Source organism: Pseudonaja textilis, chromosome 5 (assembly GCF_049901715.1).
Source record: "Pseudonaja textilis isolate UNSWEBS1 chromosome 5, rPseTex1.2, whole genome shotgun sequence".
NCBI lineage: Eukaryota > Metazoa > Chordata > Lepidosauria > Squamata > Elapidae > Pseudonaja > Pseudonaja textilis.
In genome coordinates, this window is record NC_141994.1 from 26334095 (window position 1) to 26349151 (window position 15057).

Here is a 15057-nt window from a genome sequence, read left to right on the forward strand (position 1 = left end):
ACAGCCCTCTCTAAGCAGTTTTACAGAGTCAGTTTATTGCCTGCTACAATCTGGGTCCTCATTTTACTGACCTCGGAAGGGTGGAAGGCTGAGTCAACCTTGCGATTGTCAGGATTGAACTGCTGGCAGTGGGCAGAGTCAGCCTGTGATGCTGCATTCTAACCACTGTATCACCAAGAAGGAAATTGAGGAAGGGAATAAGACAGAAGGAAGGAAGGAAGGAAGGAAGGGAGGGAGGGAGGGAGGGAGGGAGGGAGGAAGGAAGGAAGGAAGGAAGGAAGGAAGGAAGGAAGGAAGGAAGGAAGGAAGGAAGGAAGGAAGGAAGGAATAGCACTTATACACCACTTCACTGGGCTTCACAGCCTTCTCTACGCAGTTTACAGAGTCAGCCTGTTGCTCCCAACAATCTGGGTCCTTGTTTTACACACCTCGGAAGGACAGAAGGCTGAGTCAACATTGAGCCGGTCAGGATCAAACTCCTGGCAGTGGGCAATAAATTGGCCTGCAATGCTGCATTCTAACCACTGCACCACCACGGCTCTCATTAATAATATATGGCGACAATAATAACTTTCTCCCCTTGCAAGTCAGCTCCAAGATTCCTAAATGTTTGGATCTGTTTGCAGCCAATTTGATCTAGATAATAAGATAATGTAATGTAACATAACAATATTTTGTATTATATTTGTATATTATATAATTTGCAACATAGATCAATATATCTCATTTGGCAAATAAGATGGGTGGACTTCAGTCTCGAGTCCCTTCATGCTCACAAGAGATCCAAGTCCAGTCCACCTTGAATTCCATTAAATCTTATCTCCCGCCAATTTGTTTTGACTGTTAGTCATTCAGATTCTTGTAAAGAGTGTTTAGCATGCAATAAACCTGTACTTATTTGAACCACCTGATTTCTTGCGCCTGACACAGGATTCCCTAATTTTTGGCAGCTGCAGCACACGGCTGATATGATCTACTTCCTGTGTGGTGTATAAATACAGAGAATTAAACTGGTGTCATCCTCTGCTTTAGGAAAGCAAAGAAAAAACCAAGGGAGGAAACCCACAGGTAAAGACCTATGCATATGCATGAAACAGATGTCAGCATTATTTATATTGACTTACGATTTATATTGATTGTTTCCTAATATGATTTGATGGCTTACTGTACCCTATGACTATTATTAAGTGAATCTTATGAATCTTGACTCTTGGTGAACGTATCTTTTCTTTTATGTACACTGAGAGCATTTGCACAAAGACAAATTCCTTGTGTGTCCAATCACACTTGGCCAATAAAGAATTATATTCTATTCTATCATCCATCCATACTCCCAGGGAGGCACAAAGATTCCCCATCAGTTTGTTGCATTTGGCAAACCAACAATAGTTCTACGTTGCCCAGGGACACCAGACTCTCATCAAGCCTGGTTCAAAAGATCACCAAATGGCCACACAGATTATTTGGCCGAGTGTCAAAACCACCCTCTGTCTATTATAGGTTCTTTTCCCCCGCTAAATAAATTATCTTCAGAATCCTAACCACTGGTCACAGTGTTTATAAATTAAGAAGCTGGTTCATCTCCAACAATTAACAGTTTCCCCACCTTCTCAGTATGATAAGCTGAAATGTACTGTATTTTAACTAAATGGGCGAGAATATTTACCATGTTTCCCCCAAAATAAGACCCTGTTTTACTCTTTGTTTTTTATTATTTAATGAAAATGTTAGTTTAAGGTACTTTACTTAAGAAGACAAAAGCCATATTAAGAAGACAGGTATGAGAATAAAGCTGCCGATATTATAATATTCATGTATCAGTATAAGCTATCTTAAGCACATTGTGTTGATTGCTACATTTGAAAAATAATAAAACAGAGTCAGAAAAAGTGCAGTAGAGGTACAAGCTAATACTCCTTATCTCTTCCCCATAACAACAATAACCCTGTGAGGTGGGTTGGATTGAGAGAGTGTGTTTGGCCCAAAGTCATTCAGTTGGCCTTCGTACCTAAGGTGGGACTAGAACTCCCCATCTCCTGGTGATTGGCCCAAAGTCACCCAGTTGGCTTTCATGCCTAAGGTGGGACTAGAACTCACAGTCTCCTGGTGATTGGCCCAAAGTCACCCAGTTGGCTTTCATGCCTAAGGTGGGACTAGAATTCATCATCTCTTGGTTTCTAGCCTGGTGCCTTCACCACCAAACCAAACTAGGCCAAAGTTGACAAAGGATAATGTGCTTCCTAAACCTAAATTCACAAACAAATAGTCCTCAACTTACAACAATTTGTTTTAGTGAGCATTTGAAGTTGAAAAAAGTGACATGTGATCATTAGTCACATGATCAAAATTTGGAGGTTTGGCAACTGGCACGTCTTTATGATGGTTGATCCCCATTTGCGACCTTCTGACGAGTGAAGTCATTGAAGAAGCCCAATTCACTTAACAACTGTTTGACTCATTTAACAACTGCACTGATTCACCTAACAACAACTGTGTCAAGAAAGATTATAAAATGGGACAAAATGTCATGCCCCTGATGGAGACTGACTCTGAGGGAGAGGAGGAACAGCCGACAGGGAGTGGAAGTGTGGCTCCAGAGGTTGTGGAGGAGGCTGGGGAAGGGCAGAGGCAGCTGAGTAGTCAGAGGAGGACCCAGGCCCATCCCCTATCCATCCTAGGGCACGCAGGGAGGAGAGAATAAGGGAGAGACATGGTCTACTCCAGAGCAGAGGGCTTTGATCCTCTTCATGGGCTGCAGCTTTGACAACTGAATAAGAGGACAGACATGCTTACAGGCTGGAAACAAAGTGTGAAATTATCTCTAGTTTATGGTTCCTTTCTGAGTTTGGTGTCCTTCCCAGTGTGTGTTCTGTTATCTGTGGATGTCCACCAGCCCTTATCTTGCCTGGGTTATGTTGTTTTTTTCCTTCTTTCTTGTAACTGCTTGTGTGGGAGTTTTTGTCTTCCGTCAAGGATGTTTGGAGCTTGGAAGCAAAGTAAAGGAATAAAAGAGGTTTCATCAGGTTTTTGTGACTGTGTTTATTTTGTATTCCACCCTGGGTCATCACAGAAAACCTACCAAACAACTGTCTTGTTGTTAACCATGGAAGTTTTGTGCTCAATTGTGATTGTAAGTCAAGGACCACCTGTAGGACCCAGAGAAGGGAAGAAACTAGAGGTTTATTCCCTTCTTCCAAAATACCAAATTCACAGGTCAACTAGTGAAGTTGAACTTGGAAGGTGGTAGAACAAGCAAAGTTTCCTTCAACCGGTGCATAATTAGCCTAAGAATTTCATAATCACAAGTCATTATAATGGCCACTAGTTTTGGTGGTTTTAAAACAGGCATGGAGAATTGATGGAGACTTATCAATTATCTATTAATCTATTAATATCTACTAGAGTATTGATGAGCCTTGGTGGCGCAGTGGTTAGAGTGCAGTACTGCAGGCTACTTCTGCTACCTGCCGGCTGCCTGAAATTTGTCAGTTCAAATCCCACCAGGCTCAAGGTTGATTCAGCCTTCTGTCCTTCCAAGATGGGTAAAATGAGGACCCAGATTGTTGGGGGCAACATGCTGACTCTGTAAACTGCTTAGAGAAGGCTGTAAAGCACTATAAAATGGAATATAAGTCTAAGTGCTATTGCGATTGCTATCAGTGTTATTTCTGAGTTATGGGTGCATCCCACCAAATATCAGTTTCAGAAGAACAACAGAAGAGAGATACATCTCAAATCTGGCTTATGAGCACGCACAAACTTCTGTTTGGCCACTGTACGAGTAAGATAATGTTTGTCTTAATCCAGACTATCTATTTGGATGTGAAAAGTATGTGTACAACAGTGATCCCAAAGTTGTTTTTTCAAAAGGCAACTTTCCTTGAAGATGTTTTCCTTCTCATCCAAGAAGCTTCTTCAGTTCTGACTGGATTCAAAAGCACCTCTGGGCCAACCTTGACCTGGATGACTGAGAATCTTCATAAGACACACAGTGGTAACTTAACTTCACCCCATGAATTACAGTTATCCAGAACAGAATTCAGATTCATTTGTAAAAATGTTAATTTCCCTGGCATTAATTTCTTCTGTCTTTTAAGGTGAGAACAGACTGCCCTTCATTAAGAACTTGTCACATTTATTTATTTATTTATTTATTTGTTTACTTGCTTATTTTTAATTAAACCTGCTCAGACTTTTATTTGTATGCTGTGTTTAGTGAGTCTGATTTATTTTGCAAATTCCCTTGGCTAAGGCTAAGGGCAGGAGCTTCTAAGGGAAGGCATAGTCCTCAGGGCAAAAGCAATCACCCAACTGCTTTCTTGCATCATATTCCCCTCCAGAATTCAACTCTTAATTAATCCTTTAAGACCAGTCAGTGCTCCTCCATAAACCCCGAGTAAGCGATTAGGGAAGCTGGGAATTACATGCAGTGTCTTCCCCTCTTTTCAGAGACAAAGTTGTAGAGGCAAACATGTCCGGGTTGCAGATTTTTTTAAAAAACCACCCTACTGTACCAAACAGCGATTTAGAAAACTCACACAGGCCAGAGGGAAATTACTCCAGAACACACACACACACAAAAAAAGCCAGCTGGAAACATCAGTTTAAAGACGCTGTTCAGGTTCAGAAGACAACAAGGGAGTGCCACCAGCTTAACAAACTACCCCGGGGGGTAAGACACGAGAAGCTAAGGAACCTCCTAATGACAAATCAGCTTGCAGTTCAGACCAGCAAACACAAAACAAGTTTAGAGATTGGAACACAGAAATGAAAGAGATCTTCCTTGTGTGATGGTGACAAAACAGCTTCCTCCCCTCTCCACCCCAGTGCAAGTTTAAAAGGGTGTAGAAAGCAGGGTCCAACAATACAGTTTTGAAAGGTTTATCTTAAAGTGAGTTTAGTTATCTAAGATTTTCAATCCTGGCCATACCGGTATAATGTTAAGGACCATCTTATCTTCAGCACCACGGACAGCAGTGCACTAAGTTGAGTGATAAAGGCTGACTTTTCTGGTTCAGGATTATGACTCTTGGGTGACTCATAATGTTTTCCTCCACACATCCCAGACGCTCTTCTGTGACCTGAATGTTAAGAGGTGCAGGAGAAGTAGACAGCCTCTTTTTGTCACAAATGCATTCACTCCTCCAGCTGTTCCACAACAACCGAAGGGCAAGGTGTTACTTCTGTGTGCACCTGCACAAAATAGGCTACAAGTCACAAAGAATGAGAAATGTCTCCTTTGTCTATCTCTCTGTCTATCTATCTCTCTTTCTCTGTCTCTCTTTCTCTGCCTCGTTCTCTCTCTTTTTCTCTCTCTTTTTCTCCTTCTCTTTTTCTCTATCTCTTCTCTTTCTCTCTGCCTCTCTCTTTCTTTCATTTTATTTTCTCTCCCTCTTCTCTTTCTATCTCTCTCTCTCTCTCTCTCTTTCTATCTCTTTTTCTCTTTCTCCCTCTTTCTCTCTTTCTTATCTTTCTCTGTCTCTGTCTTTTTCTCTTTCTTTCTTTCTCTCTCTCTGTCTCTGTGTGTCTATCTCTCTCTCTCTCTTTGTCTGTCTCTGCCTCTTTCTCTCTCTCTTTTTCCTTCTCTCTTTCTCTGTCTCTCTCTTTCCCTCTCTTCTTTCTCTCTCTCTCTGCCTCTCTCCTTGTCTTTATTTTTTCTTTCTCTCTTTTCTCTTTCTCTGTCTCTCTGTCTCTCTCTCTCTCTTTCTATCTATCATTTTCTTTCTTTCTTTCTTTCTTTCTTTCTTTCTTTCTTTCTTTCTTTCTTTCTTCCTTCCTTCCTTCCTTCCTTCTCTTTCTCAGTCTCTGTGTGTGTGTGTGTGTGTCTGTCTGTCTGTCTGTCTGTCTGTCTGTGTCTCTCTTTCTCTGTCTCTGTTTCTCTCTGTGTGTGTCTGTTTCTGTCTCTCACATACAACAAGAGAAAGATAGAAAGAGAAAGAGGGGGAAGGTCAACCAGTGTAGTTACAAGCACATCAATCGGGCATCTGAGTGTGGAGAAATTAATTCTTTCAATTAATTTCAGGGAAGGTGATGGACTGGTTTTGAATTTAAAATTCAAGGAAAGGTGGTAAGGGAAGAGGAAAGGGGTGAGCAAACAAACTACCTTTTTGAGTTTGGGCAGAAGGTGTGGTCTTCTTAAGCTCAATGCTGAGCCAGAGGATTCCAACAGGAATCAACGTTATTAAATAAAATCAACAACCCTCTTATATTATGACTGTGGCACCCTTGAAGTTTGGTTGCTTTCTTGTAGACTTTCAATACCCAACTAGATAATATCTAGTAAAAAAAGAGCAAACCACACCCCCTTCTAGCACTGATGATGCTACCTAGTTAGGTAATGAAATGTCTGCAAGAAAGCAACGAAGCTCAAAGACCTCACAGTTCAACCCTGAGCTACATACATTCTCTTCTAAAGGAAACAAAGGCTGTTGTAATGGTGCAACTAAAGTAGTAATTAAGATATTCTGTTACAGATATTCTGTCAGCAATAGAGATGATTTGAATTAATAACAGCTTTCCTCCCAAGTTGTTTATCGGTTATGGTCAGTCCCACAAGTAGATCACTGTACACTTTTCCTTACGACACACAAAACAGTTAAGTGCAGGAAATTTCTTGGAAATGCCCTAAACATTTGTTTCTGGTTTTCCACATAGTAAGAAACAAAGTCAGCAATAGTTTGCAAGTCAGCTCATTAACTTTATCTATGACTAGGGATGGGAGGAAATAAGTACAATTAAGGATTAAATTGTAGTTCTGGTAACAGTACTACCTACCATGAAAAAAAAATTGAGAATTATCAATGTTACAAACTGACAATATTATGTGTAATGCATTTTACATTGCTAACCTCCCCCGATCTCTCAAAATTTTTCCCAAAGCACTGGAATGTATTTATGCAAGACATAATTCATCTTCAACTTGCTATCATATTTTGCATTGTCTTCTTGGGTTTTGAGATATTTAATTAGGTTGGGAATCTAGAAAATCCATGTGCTTTGACAATATCAATATCCCATCAGCTATTTGGCAGCTGGGAGGGTGGAATGGTGACCTGTCAATCAAAATCGAAGCATCTGCCCTTTTATGCAAAAAAAAAAAAAAAAGAGCTGATTTTGCACCACAGAAATACACAACCACAGTCTGGACCACGGACACTGAAGGATATTCATGAATTCTCAAGTGGAACTGAACACAAATACTGATATTTGAACCAGCAAATTCTTTTGAAATATGAGTCCTGTGGAATATGGAGATGATCTCCAAACTACCTTATCTTAATCACTTGCATCCCAGCTGTACAACACTAAGTTCTTTTATCAATTATTAAGTTTCCAACTTATTTTTGTTTGCATATTGCCCACTCTGTGTTGTTGTATCCTTAATCCATGCTTCTTCTAAATGTGGTAATAATCAAATGGAAATCTGGAGACATGTGAACAATATATAAGAGCTTTATTATTAAGCTTTTGCAAAAGGGAATTCTGCTCATGGCAGAAGTCATTTTCCCCAGGAGGGCTGGGGTTTATATACAGGTTCAAGTATACAGTCTCTGCCCCTTTCCTGGGTTCACAATCTATCCAAGCTACATATTTCCCTATGCTACAACCATATTATTGTAGTGTAACACCTGTTTCCTTGTCCTTGGAAACTACCCTTGTTCTTATGGCTTGTCTTCCTGTTATGGTCCTGTTATGACCTTCTATAATACAATAGATCATTAACCAGTTCCTTTCGGGCCATGATAACCTAGTATCTCCTTCTCGTATCCTTATGCCAAAAAGTACAGGCCCATGTTCTACCCCAAAAGCCTGACAAAATAGTACATGTTTATTAGATATAGTTATATAACTGTCCAATAATCACTGCATAGTTCAAATATTGGATAAGTATGGCTTCCCTTCTGTTCTTCATTTTCACAGGTATAACTCATAATACGTAATTTCTACATATAACAATCCAGCCTCTCTTTTGATACCATCTTATACCTCACAACAATTGCATAGTGTGTGTGAAAACACACCACATTGCTAGCTGTCCATCACATATCCACTGCTCTGCTGTTCTAAGTTCTGCATTTGCCACTCAACAGCATTACAGATTGTCAATCCCACATTTAATGAAGCACCTCTTTCAGGTTCATTAAAGCAGCCATGTCTTTGGCTAGCCTTGTCCAGCTACTTCAGAAGTTCTTCTTGGCTCCCTCTGTAACCAAAACCACCTTGCCCGGGGAGACATAGGGAGGGAAGAGTACAGGGAGTCCTCGACTCATGACCAAAATTCACATCGCTAAGTGAAAAATTTGTTAAGTGATTTTTTGTCCCATTTTACGTTTTTTCTTGCCACCATTGTTAAGTGAATCACTGCAATTGTTAAGGTAGCAATCCAGTTGTTAAGTGAATCTGCAAAAGGGAAATCACATGACACCACCCCCACCAGGATGCTGCAACTGTCATAAATATGAATCAATTGCTGAGCATCCCGATTTTGATCATGTGACCACAGGGATGATACAACGGTCATTAAGAGTGAAAATCAGTCAGAAGGGACTTTTTTTCAGTGCCATTGTAACTTTGGTCACTAAACAAACCATTGTAAGTCGAGGATGACCCACAATGTGGCTGGGAACGCCCACAATTTGGCTAGATTTCTGAAGCAGCTGTACACTTTAAAAGATGCGGCTGCTTTGATCCTTCAGAAGTGCTTCGGACATGCTCTTCCTGGGTTTTAACCTCTGGCACGTTTGAAGAATTGTCACAGCTTTAATAAATGCAAACATATGAAGTATTTTAATGAGATCGGAAGATGAAAGGGAAGAATGAAGTACATTTAGGTATCCATTTTCAAAATCGGGACAAGAAAAGGTGAAGTTCTACTTACCACCAAGGCTGTGGATCTGTTACTCAGGAGTTTTTCAATGTCTTGAGCTGCACTTTCCACCAATTGTCGTGCATTGTTGGCTTCCACTGTGTATAAATTTTTGTTTCTCTGATATATCTGAAGGAGGAAACAAAACAAGACACCTAAATAATGATGATGATGACAATGACGAGGAGGAGGAGGAGGAGGAGGGGAAGAGGAAGAGGAAGAGGAAGAGGAAGAGGAAGAGGAAGAAGAAGAAGAAGAAGAAGAAGAAGAAGAAGAAGAAGAAGAAGAAGAAGAAGAAGAAGAAGAAGAAGAAGAAGAAGAACAACAACAACAACAACAACAACAACAACAACAACAACGGGATTTTCAAATACAGACCATCATCACAACACACCAGATATCACAGTTGTCGAAAACCGAAGTGTACAATTTATTGATATTGCTCTTATCAGGGGACGCCAGAGTTGAAGAAAAAGAAGTCATGAAACATCGTGACCTGGCCACTGAAACTACGTGATCACTGCCATTGTTAAGTTAGTCACACAGTCATTAAATGAATTTTGCATCCCCATTGACTTTGCTTGTCAGGTCACCAAACAGGGATCATGTGATCCCAGGACACTGCAACCATCATAAATATGAATCAGTTGCCAAGTGTCTGAATTTTGATTATATGACCCTAGGGATGCGGCAATGATCATAAATGTGAACAAGTCATAAGTCATTGTTTTCAGTGCTGTTGTAACTTCACCCAGGTCTCTAAACAAATGGTTGTGAGTTGATGATTAACTGTATTCATAGAATGAAGCAAGAGTAAGCGTGCCTTATAATTATTTGACCCAGCAACTGTTGTGTCATCTTTCCTCATGTGTTGGGGGTACTCAACCATCAAAAGCCAAAGGTCTTATCTCAAACAATAATTTCATCTTTTATTATAGTTACAGACCAGAGTTGTATCTTATTTCCTTGTAGGTGTTCTGACCAAGGCTTCCAGGACCGTAATTGTGCAAACGCTTATTTTAAAAACAAGTCTTATTTTATTGCAACACTGGGAATTATTTTCATTCCCAGCTGATAATGAATCTCAAACAGTCCCTCAAGATAAGTGCCCACCTTTCTTTCTTGTGAAGTGCTGCCAATAACAGAAGTGTCAAATGAACTAGAAAAGAAATCAACCGAAGTACAAAGAGCTTCAGGAATGAATCTGAACCAAACAAACGGCTTGGCTTCCTGCAAAGGTTTCATCACCTTTGCCTGTCCTTTATACCTTAGGGAAGGGGCAATCACCTCCCAGCCTTAACCTCTTTTGTTTCAGCTGCTCTCGCCTTCTAGCAGCTCTGCGCACACGTGCACTGGGAACAGGCTCCGCTTGTTCCTCTGCCTTGCTGCTGCCAGACTCCAGAGGCTCTGGAGGCAGCACCCCACTCCCAGATGTTCCTGGCTGCATCTCTGCATTGGATGCAGGACCCTCATCTGAGTCCTCTCCAGACTCCCAGACTGATCCCCTTTCTTCCCCAATGTTCGATTCCGTTGCCATCCGCACAGGCTGCCAGCGAACCACAACAGTAGCTCCTTCTGCAAATTCAAGGCCTTGAAAAATCAGAATTTTAAATCTCAGAGAAGAGAGGGCTCTAACTCTTGCCAAATTACAGTTCTCAGCACTCCTGAGCGGCATTCCTCGAACTGAGAAATCTGATGTTGTAATTAGCGGTGGTCAAACCCTTTCTATTTTAAAGAACACAAAATGTACCCATGTACAGAGATGGATTGCTGCATCTTCATGGCAACCAAAACAACTGGCTTTTTTCAGGAGAAAAAGAAACATGCTTAGATCATACCCTTTGTGTAATATTTTCTAAAGCAGAATTCTCGATTGGGGCTTAGTCTATAAACAGACACTGTTGAAATGGTGTTGCGGTTAAAGTCGCTGAGCTTGTCAGCTGGAAAGCCAACAGCCTGGGTTTGAGACCTGAGTGCTGCATGACACACTGAGCTCCCATTCATTGTTCCAGCTTCTCTCAATCTAGCAGTTCAAAAGCATGCAAATGGAACAGCTGCAAGGTATTGGTTGGGCTACTCTAAAGAAAAGAAGAATTGGGGGGGGGGAGAACAGGATAGCAGTATTCAAATATTTGAGGGGCTGCCCCAAAGAGGAGGGGGTCAACTTATTCTCCAAAGCACAGAGGACGGGACAAGAAACAATGGTTGGAAACTAATCAAAGAGAGAAGCAACCTGGAACTAAAGAGAAACTAACAGTGAGAACAATCAGTCAGTGGAACAGCTTGCCTGCAGAATTGGTGGACGCTCCATCACTGGAGGTTTTTAAGAAGAGTCTAGACAGTCACTTATCTGAAATAGTATAGGTTCTCCTGCTTGAGCAAGGGGCTGGATTAGAAGACCTCCGAGCAGCTCATTCTATTCTATTCTATTCTATTCTATTCTATTCTATTCTATTCTATTCTATTCTATATTGATCTCTACTCTACTCCATTCCATTCCATTCTCCCTTCCCTTCATCTATTCTATTCTATTCTATTCTATTCTATTCTATTCTATTCTATTCTATTCTATTCCATTCTATTCTATTCTATTCTATTCCCTATTGTATTCTACTGTACTTTACTCCATTCCATTCCATTCTCCCTTCCCTTCCCTTGTTCTATTCTATTGCATTTCTATTCTATTCTATTCCCTATTGTATTCTACTCTACCCTACCCTACCCTACCCTTCAATTCCATTCCATTCCATTCTATTCAAATGCAAGTAGATAAATAGGTACCAGTTCGGTAGGAAGGTAACAATGATCTGTGCACCTTTGCCATATAGCTATGCTGGCCACATGACCATGAAAAATGTCTTCAGACAACACTGGTTCCCTCAGCCAAGAAACAGAGATAAGCACTATGCCCTAGAGCCAGACCTAACTAGACAGAGAAACTGTTATTGTTATGCTATGAACAAGACTCTCTTTGACAAGAGATTCTGATCTTTTGTTGAGCAAGGCCAACACGAAGGGAACAATAGTCTCAGGGTACATTGAAGCCACAAGTTAATTAAGAAAAAAATACGTTGCCTTCTCGAGAAATCTACAGGCAAGGTCTAAAGAAACAGGAAACGCTCCGATCAATTGCAATGAATCAGGCGTTTTATTACCAAAGAAACCCAGATCTCTAACAGTAGCTTAAGGCGAAGCGAACACCCAAGAAAAATGTATTGATGAAGTCAACAGATGGCCTGAGCTTCTCGAGACATTATGCTTCTGCTAAGAGGGTGTCATATTGTTTTAAAAGAAGCCAGCCCAGGCAGCACAAACAGAGATAGGCCACAGGCTAATTCATTGGACAACTTCCAATGCTTCTGGCATTACACATTTCACAAAGGGGAAAAAAATGGCCTGATTTGGCCAACCATCAATACATCCCAAACCCAGCATGGCTTAAATGTTTTATTATGGCTTGGTATTTTCGGGGACATAAATGCTTCTGTTCATCAATCTACCATTTCTGGAGGCAATCAGCACGGGTAGTAAATTTGTTTATAAAAAACAGAATAACAGAGTTGGAAAGGACCCTGGAGGCCTTCTAGTCCAACCTGCTGAAGCAGACCCTACCTCATCAGAAATACATAATTAAAGGCCTTGTTTTCCTCAATTAACAGAATGACAGAGCTGGAGGGAACCTTGGAGGTCATCTAGTCCAAGGGTCACCAACCTTTTGGACCTCAGGGACCACCAAACTCATAATTTTAAATCCCATGGACCAGAGATCCTGGGGGAAATCCCCCCAAAAAGTCTGCAGGAAAATTCCCCACCCCGTTTTCCTACCGATTGATTGTTCTTTATTTGGGATTGCAGGATACTGTCTCCAGCTCCGTTTTCAGGGGGGGGGGAGAGAGAGAGAGAGAGAGAGACTGACTCTTTTGGCTTCATGCAAGGAAAGTAGCAGAAGCAGCAGAAGTCTTTCTTTCTCTCACCCAAATTCCCCCAAAAATGAGTCTTTGAGAGACTTGTCACAATGACGCAGCCTCTTGGAGCAGGTGGCCTTGCAAGACTCATTTCTGGCAGAGTTTGGGGGAGAGAAAGAAAGACTTTGACTGCTTTCCTTGCATGCAGCCCAAAGCAGAAGAAAAAAGTAGCGGAAAGAAGCAGCTCGGTGGCCAGGCCAGGCATGTGGGGTGAGTGGGCAAGTTCCCCCGCTCCTCCCTTTCCCCCCTCCCCTCACTACCTCATGTTGTTCGCAATGCAAGCAACACAAGCCTTGTGTTCCCATGGGCCATGTGGGTGGCGTAGCTTTGTGTTCCCGCGCAGCCTGGATTAATTGCTTTGGGGTGACATTTCTCTGAGGGCCCCCAAAATTTTCTCATGGACCACCAGTGATCCCTGGTCCAACCTTTTGCATAAGCAGGAAACCTTATACCATTTTGGATAAATGGCTACTACCTCATAGTTATGATGGCCGCAATGTCTCAGATCATGTGATCCTCTTTTGCGACCTTCTGACAAGCAAAATCCTAATGAGGAAATCCAGATTCACTTAACAATCATGTGACTAGCTTAACAACTGGAGACAATTGACTTAACAACTGTGGTATAATGGGGCAAAACTCAGTTAACAAATGTCTCGTTTAGCAACATATATTTTGGACTCAGTCATGGTCGTAAGTCAAGGACTACCTCTGTTTTGTCCATAATATGTATGTTTTGTTTAGGTTGCCTATAATATCATATACTTGTGCTTTGCTACGAAACTATGTGGTCAGGCTTAGTTTTTGGGGAGGAAAATAAGGGGAAAAAAGTCTGCCTCTGCCTACCAGCTTCCATCGGTATTCATCCTGTCACTGTGTGAGAGAGCTGAGGGCTGTTTGGAAACCAAAACAGTATTTGCTGTGTGAGCAAGAAGGAGACAGCAAGGAGCCTGGGCATGGCTTAGCTCAACTGTGCTGTAATACTGTGCTGCTTGGTGCTGCTGTGAAACTGAAACTGAAACTCCTCCTCTCTCCTCTCCTCTCCTCTGCTTGTGTTTTGCATTTGGAAGAGTTTTCTTTTCAGGTGGGGAGGGGGAGTAGAACTGCTTAGCATCAGAACGTGTTAATAATAATAATATAGGTAATACTCTAAATGCTCTGAGGGTCATTTGGAAAAATCCTTTCTTAGCAAGCCCCTAGAAGCCAAGAGGAACATACAGGCCAAATTTCAAATTTGTAGGCTTTACAATTCTGGAGATGTTGTGAAGATGCGTGAGTGGTATTTCGCTTTTATATAGAGAGAAGATTATGTGTGATATTTACAATAGTGTATATATTTTGTTTTTGTTTGTTTATTCAATTTATTTGCCACCCATCTCAGCCTCAAAGTGACGGCAATATATTTGATTTGTGATATATATAACAAATGGGGTTTCTTTGTGCTAGAGACAGATTAAAATGAGCTGGTGCAGTTTTAGTTTTAACTAGGTTTTTCACAGAAAGTCAGACCTGTTGGCTTTTGTGTTTGCATGTATTTACACCTTGACTTAAACATTTGCACACTGTTGCAGGAAAAGAAAGCCAGGCTAAAAAAAAAAAAGCTCCTGGAATTGCTAAGAATAAGTCTTCTGTCTGAATTATTATTCATGTGTTTTCTCGGCTGGCTGAATTAATGAAGGGTAAGCTTTGTACCTAGCCTTGTACAGACATCATCTTGTACATAAAGAAAGTCACCATCTGATAAGGTTCATCAAATGAGGCTCTCCAAAAACATTGGAAACTGTGCACTGATTTCTCTTTTATGATGCAGGCAAAGAATAGTAGAATAATCATCTGAAATCTTGAGGAGAGGAGAGGAGAGGAGAGGAGAGGAGGAGAGGAGAGCAGAATAGAATAGAATAGAATAGAATAGAATAGAATAGAATAGAATAGAATAGAATAGAGAGGGACTTTGGAGGTCTTCTAGTCCAACCCGCTGAATGACATCTATTTTGTGATGGAATTTCAAAAAGGAGCACTAGTATTAAGATATTTAATTTAACAGCTGGAACAGTCAAATGTATTACAATGAGCCAGAACAGACTGTTGTAGTTGATTGATTGGAGAGGGCGGGCTCCGGCATGAGGCAATCTACATTCTGATTGGTTTCTGAATGTAACGAGTGAGTTTCCCTTTTTTCCCGCCTTTTTCTTCTCAGTGTTCTGTATGCTGTATGATTTACCTCAT

At 41.0% G+C, this 15057-nt stretch overlaps 1 protein-coding gene across 6 annotated transcripts in view; it reads right to left on the reverse strand.

The window, feature by feature from the left end:
• The window catches only part of CACNA2D1 (calcium voltage-gated channel auxiliary subunit alpha2delta 1), a 311501-nt gene that overhangs the window by 239828 nt on the left and 56616 nt on the right, over nt 1-15057 (reverse strand). For all 6 annotated transcript variants that reach the window (XM_087934376.1, XM_087934375.1, XM_087934373.1 and 3 more), the window contains exon 3: nt 8879-8995. In XM_087934376.1, the coding sequence (XP_087790502.1) occupies nt 8879-8995 (117 nt within the window). The remainder of the gene's footprint in view (nt 1-8878; nt 8996-15057) is intronic.